This window comes from Gavialis gangeticus, unplaced genomic scaffold, assembly GCF_001723915.1.
Source record: "Gavialis gangeticus isolate Ggan-Ray unplaced genomic scaffold, GavGan_comp1, whole genome shotgun sequence".
NCBI lineage: Eukaryota > Metazoa > Chordata > Crocodylia > Gavialidae > Gavialis > Gavialis gangeticus.
This window is the reverse complement of record NW_017729018.1, coordinates 7,983,299-7,992,286: the sequence shown is the minus strand read 5'-3', so window position 1 is coordinate 7,992,286 and position 8,988 is coordinate 7,983,299. Positions and strand designations below refer to the sequence as shown.

General features: G+C 43.6%; 1 protein-coding gene across 5 annotated transcripts in view; it reads right to left on the bottom strand.

Annotated features, from left to right (window-relative positions):
• The window catches only part of RFX2 (regulatory factor X2), a 98,892-nt gene that overhangs the window by 32,972 nt on the left and 56,932 nt on the right, over positions 1-8,988 (bottom strand). For 3 of the 5 annotated variants that reach the window (XM_019513369.1, XM_019513370.1, XM_019513373.1), the window contains exon 6: positions 4,238-4,312. The exons of the other annotated variants lie outside the window; for them this stretch is intronic. In XM_019513369.1, coding sequence (XP_019368914.1) covers positions 4,238-4,312 — 75 coding nt within the window. The remainder of the gene's footprint in view (positions 1-4,237; positions 4,313-8,988) is intronic. 5 annotated transcript variants of the gene reach the window in all.

Here is an 8,988-nt window from a genome sequence, read left to right as displayed (position 1 = left end):
AGAAGGGAAGGAAGGGGGTAGCGGATTAAACAAAACTGAATCCAAAATCATTCATTTTACATCAAACACTAAAGATCATCAATCTCAGACTCCAGTTGAGCAAGGGAAAAGTCTGGCCACTAGTCAGAGATTTAAATAGTCTTTCAGGCAGCCACCGCTTCAAAGAAGACGGCCAGTTGGGCTACAAACAGATGTTGCATTTGACCCAGGACAAAGTGCAATCATTCAGACATCTACAAAACTGTTGTCCTAAGGTAAAAGGTACATGGGATAAGAAGTGCTAAGTTTGTCTTTGAACATTGCAACGTGTGTTTGAATGGCTGTTGAATCAACGGCAGGAAAGCAGCAGTGCATTCAGCCGCTCACTAAACCCTGGCTGGAAGGGGGATGTACAATACATGTCAATCCCGGGATGTTTCTGTTCTGGGACAAATACAGGTGCACAACTTGTCCCAAGACAAATGCAACATCTGTTCCTAGCCTTAGATAGGTCATCCCAGGATATGTAAGCTCAGGTTACTCTGGGCTTTAGGGAACAAGAGCTTAAATTACAACTGGAAAGGAAAAAGACAGAACTGCATAGACTTTGCATTGATGCCAGGGGCCTGCAGTACCCCAGCTCTGTCAGGGGTTGGGTAGCCAAGGATTTCCTATGGAAAATCCTTAGACTGGGCATTGTGAATTTTTCTGTGCATCTCTCCCTCGTCCTCTGTAAAGGCATGGTATTCATTTTGGGTATGCTAGAATTAGATCAAATGAAAGGGTGTCAGCCTTTGACTACATAACTGCTCTATGAACCATTGTCTAAAGCTCTTGGTCAACTGACTTTTTCATAGAAATAACATCTCACTCTTCAGCTCACTGCATTTCCTCCCACTCTGTCAATGGAAAGTTATTCTCCGCAGTAGTTTCACTAGTGATTGCTCCAGTCGAATGTTAAGCATCCCCAAAGGACGAATTTGGGGTGAAGTCCTGGCCCCGCTAAAGTCAATGGAGAAATTCTATACATTTCTACTACTTCCCATAGGAAAGTCATCCACTGTCAGGGGAAAAAAAATGTTTCTTGATGTTCAATGTGTATTTTCCATTGCTCACCCTTATCCCCATCTTCTTATGCCCACTTACAACATGTGAAGTGATTGCTCTGCCTCCTCAACGTCATTTAAGGTTTCAAGGGAAATTTTCAAATGTGGTTGGGCAAAGGTGAGCAGACAAATCCCCATCCTGGCACTTAGGGAAGAGGTCCGATTTTTCAGAGAACTAGAGGCTCCTGCTGGCTTTCAGGACTTCCATGCGTGCCTGGAAGTGCTGCGAACCCTTGAAAATCAAGACACTGCCTTAGGTGTCTCAGGTTGGATTGAAGTCCCCAACATCAGGTACTCACCTTTGAAAACTGTGACACACTTTGCAAAGCCTCTTCACATGATCTTAAAATACACGTATTGACATCCCTACAGCCCAACCTCTGCCCTGCTTGCCTTGGCTTATATGTCCGAGCGCTCTCCCAGGCATACTTAGAGCAAGTCGATATTATTCCATAACAATGTCATGTGTCACTGGCGTTTTAACCTTGGCCTCAGTTTCTAACTCTTCTGACATATCAAGTGCACTTAAGCATGTGCACCGAGAACTTTTTAAAATAACATGACCCAATTCATCAAAAACATACTACCAAAAATAGCTCTTAGTCATGTGAGCAAAGCCCTTCACTTCAGCAATGCTACTTGTGTGGCACAGTTCTTTTACAGATATGGCCCAAAGATGTACCCTAAACAATCTCCTTATAACTAAACCCTTCTCGGTTTTGAAATCCTGATGTGAAAACAGCTGCTGTTGGCAATACGGGAATCTCCACTCCAGGAATTTAAAGAGCTGTTATAACCTGAGAACACAAAACGCCAGGAGACTGTCCCTGTGCTTGAAGAAGGGTGTCTGTGCCCGAAAGCTGGCAAAGAACAATTTTCCCAACTATTGAGCTGGTCTCATAAAAGAGATCACATTTACCCAATGAACCTTGCATAACATGAAGGATGACATGAAATAAAAGGATGCAGCTTAGCACATAAAACTTTTGAGCAGAAACAAAAAAGAACAACGAAGCCCTAACTAATACTATAATTAAACACTGGCAAACAACTTTTCTGGGGAAATAACCTCTTCACTAGAGGGACCAAGTCAGGGGAGGAAAAAGATCAAATTTTACTATCCTTCCTTGTGATCCTAACACCACCCACAACATTAAAACTTGAAAGGTTTAAATATCTATTAGCTTTCTATTTTCCATTCCGCATCAACGTGGACAGGCCCCTTTGTACGATTTCCAAGCACAGCTGTGCTTGGTAACACAAACGTCATGATGGAGTCATAGTTTCATGAAACCAGTTATTCGTTTCAGGTTTTGCAAAGTCCTCGTTGTAAGAGAACTTCAATTTGAAGCGTCAGAATTATGCACAACGCTGGGGGGAGAGAGTGATTCGTGTTCTTTACTTTTGAACTGTAAAGCAGCTTCATGTAGCAATTCGGTCTTGTACTCATGGAAGAAACGGCAACTGTGTTCATGAGAAGCAAAATGAAACGAACCAGCCAGTTGTTTCATTCAGTCAACAAGGCATCGCAGAAAGGCATGCATAGAGCAGGGCACAAGCTTGCAAGGAAGCAATCGGTGGATTCATGATTCAGATTTTTTTTTTTTTATGATGTTTAATGTCAGGAGCCTTTTTGCCTCTACATAAAAAGAAAAACATGACTGTTGACATTTAAATGGTCACCAGTCACAGCCAAGTAAGCCGAAGGTCCTGTCCTATCAACCTTCTGCACAACTGTAGACAGCCAGTCAAATTATGATACAGGCCCTCTTTAGCATATTCTAGGAGAATTTCAACGTTTCCAGCTCTCCCCATTCCATACAGCGTTTCATAATGTCTCGTGTTTATCTCATTGTTCCAGATCCTGGAGTCCCATGATTAAATTAAAAGCTTGATTTCAAAACCAAAAAAAAAAAGAATTTATGCATTTAAATGAAAACGACGTTTGTTTTCAGCCTCTGTTGTTGCAGAGAATAAGTTTGAAACGAGATTCCTACAGGCTCAAACTTAGGACGTGCCACAAAGTTTTAAAAACAGATTGCATGATTTTTGAGTCAAGATCTTGCGATGTGTTTTTTTTGAACACTTAAGGAAGGTCATACCAGAGAAATCAAATTAAATCAAGTTATTTGTGACTGTATATAATTAAAACGTACTCAGAAAACAAATCTGGTAAGCTTCCTTCCTCAGTCAGTGTTGGGGAAGTTCACCACAGTGCAGGAAACCCCTTTCTGATCTCATGGGCTATTTTGAGTGCTGTTCTATTCCAAGAGACTGCTTTAAAATGGGTCAGTGTGGGATCCCCTGTGTATTGCCATAATTTTCTACATGAAATACGTTCAGTTTATGAACCTTTTTTTTCCTCTCTGACAGCTCAAGAAACCTACCCTGGGCTCCGAGAGCCATGCTGGCTTATTTCCAGCTCGTGCACTGGCCACAAGTAAAAACGCTTTGCAGCAGCTGTATCTGTGCTGCCTTGCAGGTCTGATCAAGAGTGCAATCATCTTAAGGCAGTGGGAATGCACAAGTAGTTTGGGAACTGGAATTTCAGGACTACTTCTGCAGCTTGCTGACTATTTTACACGCGTGGTAGAAACAAAGCTTTGCTTGGTGAGGTCTGTAAGCCATCATGCAGAAGACTTCACGCAAAGAAAAGAAATGGTCAGTCTTATCAAGAACAGAAGATGTCCAGCAAATAGGTCTCGAGTAATATTGCAGCAGGGATGGCTTTTCCTAGCTACCAGGAGAGAAAATAAATATGTACCAAGATATGCACATAGCATATGCCTTTGCTTTACAGTGTTTGGAAATCTCTAGTGAAATCACTATAGATAAGGGGTGGAGGGACCAACAGTTTTCCAGCAAAGCATACTTAAAACTCCAGCAGCTGGAAACAAATTTCTCTAACAGTTTATATTGCAGGCAGATTAAATCAACAAGTATGGGGCAGAGGCAGTTAACAGAGTCCAGAGCATTTTGGCAAGCAAATGTTTTGCCTGCTCTTGGTTTTTACAGTCCGGGCTGCCACGGGGAGAGCCGCCAACCAAGTCTTAGGCTGTTTGGCTTTGCCCAGATTGCTGGTATACAAAACGTCTATAAATAACCCTCTTCCCAAAGCAGGAAAAAGATTGTAAAGTCCAGTAATAACTTACATGGCTGTTGAGCAAACTGCTTTTGTGTGATGTAATCCCTTCATTTTTTTGTAGGTTTTCAATCGCCATTTCAAGCTAAAGAAAATGTGCACATAAAAAAAAAAGAGAAAAAGACAAGAAAGGAAATCAGATAGTTAGCAATAAGCCAAAGATCTGTCTTTTATATCTGAGTAATGATTAATGCTTTCTATCCACAGGCTTGTGACGAAGAGGCAAGTAGATGAGATACAGTCCTCAATGGATGAAGCCACAGCAAAGAAATGTTATTGTACCACATGCAAACTAATTGTATAGCAAGAACATATGAGGGGTGAAAGAGTGAAACTAGAATCATTTCAGAGTTTCCATGGAATACGCCCTGTTCTTACAGTAGATATCTTTTTCCTTTCCTTTGCCCCCTATATAGCAAGTCACTCATACGAAACTGCTCCTTATAGAAACATGGCTAAGTGGAGATTCACTACATAAAATCAGTGTGTCACCATCATCTGACCAAGAAACCCACATTAATAACTTTAGTTATTAGCACTGCCTGAAGAAGTGAGAGCTGCTGAATGAGATGCCAAATTCTGCAAATATACTAATTGGCATGAGTTTTCTGGTCTAAAATCCTACAGACATGGGACCAGGAGGTATTAGATCTTTGTGGCTTAAGCAGAACTGGGCCTTGTCTGTGGCTGGATAGGAGATCTCCAACCAAAACCTACAACTTTCCTTAGGAGGCACTATTCCCGCCCAGCCAGAACTGTGTTGGCCTTGTGTACCTATCTATGCTGTTCAGTGGAGTCAGTCATGTAAGAGCTCCTCTCAAACCTGGGGGAGGTTTACTCTGAGAGACGAGAAGCTGTGGACAGAAATGTTACAGGACGCAGTTTGAGGATGGGGGGAAATAATCCATTTTCCCAATACTAACATGTGTACAGAGGGCTCTCAGAGCTACTGATCTGACTCCTATGGGAATACAGATCCCTGGACAGTGAGTGTCAGAGAAGGCCGGCTGTTTGCAAGTGCAGAAAACTAACCAAAAAGTCCAAGCTTAGGGCTTGGGCAGGTATCAAGCCCTGCTATTCATCTCCAGTAAATACACACATCAGAGAAAAGGCCAAGGCAAATCACGGCCCAAACCAAGCGACAGGACAAAAAGGCACATAGCATCTTGGTAACTAATGACTCATAATGTAAGTAAGCAGAGACATTAATTATTCTTCTTCCTGAATGTGACTTGGTCCAGATGGCTCACAAGCTGCAGCCGTATGGGAGAGAAACAGTTCAGCAGAGGCACACACACGGGGCAGCAGCAGCATAGATCGGCAGGTGTGAACATTACCACATTAGCCAACAGCCAGCACCTGCGGGGCACAGTGCTCTGTTTGGGGCTTTGCACTTTGCTATCCAAAATGAGGGCAGCCTTCCTTTGGTCTCCTTTGTATGTTAGCCAACTCCTTGCAGTCCAGTTTGCAATGTGACTCTCAGGAAGGTAGTCATAAGATAAAGGGAGAATCAAAGCAACTAGTTTCAAAGTCAGAACCCACCACACACCAAAGGGAGTGGAATGGATTGAGAGCTTTTGAAGTTGCATTCAGTAATCAAGGATGTGGCTTGCACAGTATCTGAATAAAGACAAGTACCCAGCCTCCTACACAAACCTCTCCAGCATTAATTCCTTGGTTTCTGCTCATTAAATCATAAGACATGACATACAGAACAGATCACGCAGGTTGTAGCACCCATTGGTTTAGCATTACACTATCTAGCTCAAAATAAGGACTAGACTCAAGGACTAAGTCTGCTTCATTGGTTTCTAAGGAACCTCCTGTGAAATAACCATGAGGAGCCAAAACTCATCAACCATTTGCTGAGGCAGCCTTGAAGAAATGAGTAAAAGTATCAGAGAGCAACACCACTTTCTTCTCCTGATCAGGACAGAGAGAAACAATGAGAGATCTTCATGGTGTGCACACTCCCATAACACAGTAACAAAGAAAATGGAAGCTGAAAACACCAATAATACACATACACACATTCCTAGAGTTTGGGTTTTTATGTTGTACATCTGCCAACATCCTAAAGTTGCAAAAATAGTCATCAGAGAATTACACTTCTGATGATACTGGCAACAGCACACCATACAGGAAGATGCACCGTCTCTGGTACTTGGGGATTTCAGTGCTTTTGGCTGGCATAAAACTCATGTGGCCGGATGTGGCGTAGTTCAGCAGAGCTCGTTAAAGTTACTATAACTTTCACACTATCTCTGTTCCAGGTTTAGTCTAAGTAAAGAGAAGTACTAGATCTCTTGAATATGCTCCAGGGCACATGGCAAGCCAGAGACATGCATCACTTAAGGGTTTGCCAGGTTATTTCATGGTCCGGATGTACAAGGTGATGACAAGTCTCTATTAACTGCTAGTCACTAGCTGCTAAAGAGTGTGACAGTGTGGGGATTATACCAAAAGAGCTACCATCACATTGATTAACTGGGTTTGGAGTGGATGGAAAGATGACAGAGATTCTGAATAGCTATTCAGATGAAGTCATAAGACAGACTTTGCATTTCTGAGCTTGAAGTTGAGATTTATTGATACAGATACATACATGCGTCTAGGTACAAGGCATGGTGGCTAGGTACAGCCATTGCACCTATTGCACTTTAAGTGCACAGAAAGCACCCTAAAGCCATAACTGAACAGACATTCACAGCTCTTATAGCACTTCAAAAATGGCAGATCGTGCTCTAAATTAATCCTCGATGGCTGAGATATGAGACTAAAGTGCATTCTGTTAGAGCGCTTTATTGAATGTCTGTGCCAGATCTCATTGAGGGTTAACAGAGCATTATCGCCACCATCCTAGAGGATGTAGCGCAGGGCTGCACTGTAGCCTCAGGCAGAGCTTGTTTGCTCTGCCCAAGTACCAGCCTGGCCCCATCCCCTCTGCTCCCAGCCCCACCTCCTCCCTCTAGCCAGCTGTGAGCTGCAGCTGGGGGGAGGAGAGGGAAAGAGGTTCTTTCTCCCCACAGATGCCCTGGCCCTGTGGCATGCAGCTGCCTGGCCAGGGGGGCTGCAGGGGAAGGCCTGGGGTGGGGAAAAGAGGGGCACATCAATGCCACCAGTGGCCAATGTAGGCAGGCTCCAAGATCTCACCCCCCAACCCTGCTCCAACAAACAGCAAACGACTGTTCGGTTTGCTCATGCTCCAACTTATAGTGCTTTAAGTAAAGCGCAATAGAGCGCTTCTCCCAAGGGCTTTTTGAGTGTCTATACTTAGCCGATATGACTTACGGTTTAAGCAGTCCACTAGAGCTGCTACCTATAAACCAAGAGCAGCCCCTATTCCAGCCATAACTGCAGCCCTGCAGAGATGTTGGGAGAATATTTAAACATGTGCTTGTTCCTCAGTTCAAACAAATCGTTACACCAAGCCTTTACATCCTTCGCCAGACTCTTTACAGGCCAAGCCTCCCGTGAAAAAAATCTCCAGCATTTCTTATGCCGCTGCTAGTTTTGGAGTACCAGCTTTTGACCACAGATCTCTCGTCTGAGGATAGTCCTACCTCTCCCCACGAATGTCTTAGTGTCAGCTTCCCTCCCCAGCCCTCTCCACTGCCACATTCCCTGTCACTGCCAGTAATATGACCACCTTTCCTACTGGTCGAGGCTACAATATGGGAAACATTTGAGGCACAGGCAGAAGTGACAATTTTCACCTGATCTGGCCCCTGAAAGCTCTCTACTGCCATAACTAAACACAAGTGCATAGCTGCAGAGTGCTTTAAAAGAGCCCAATCCTGTGAAAATCTGAAGGGTTCAGATGACGGCGCTCCAAAGTGAGCACCCTCAGTAACTTCTGTCTGCATGCTTGGACTCTTGCCATCTTTGCCCCACACACCCAAGCTGTATCCAAATCCCCGCTTGCCTGGATATTTGTATAAGCTACGCTTTGCTTTCCAGCGCCTTAGCCAAACCTCTGATGTCCCCATTATACCCAGCTTCCATTATAGCAACTTCACCCACTCTGGCCTTTTCACTGCCCTGCTGTCCTCCCTGCAGTCTATACAAAATGTTGCAAAACATCATTATTTTTCTCACCCATCAATGTGACCAGGGCACTCCCATTTTGAATCCTTCTCCTAGCTCCCAGCGTTCAAACCTCTGTGGAGCTCTCCGCTCCCAGCTGCAGCCTACTCTTATGCTTCCAAAAATACATTCTCCCCCACAAACTAACCTTCCTCAAAGAAACTTTTTTCTTCCATCTCTGAAAGCAAGACACATTTTTCCCACACGCATGCAAAAAGTTGCCCCTGCCAAAATCCTAAATCAAGCAAAATTCAATCCTGGATTAGTGACAGCTCTTTTAGGTATGAAAATGCAAGATCTTCAAAGTCTCATTTCATAAATTTGCAGGGCTAGAAATGGGAATTGTGTTGGGCAGATTTTCAGAAGTATTCAAGAATCAGCAGCTCCCACTTTTTCCCCCCCAAGTGCTGTCCACATTGGGAAGTCTGGCCATGTATGGCTGTGATTATGCCTCCATATTTCTACACGCATCCACTTGGAAAGAGAAGGTGACCCCCGTCCCACCAGAACACCAGCTCCAATGAACTTCTGACAACATGTATTTCTAGGCCTGGAAGGTCCTTACATAACAGCCCTGACACATATAGCCACAGGTAAGCTAATTTAGCTCATTTATAAATATTTTTTATCCTCGTAGAGCTGTGCTCATGGTAACTAAGTATTTGAATCTACAGG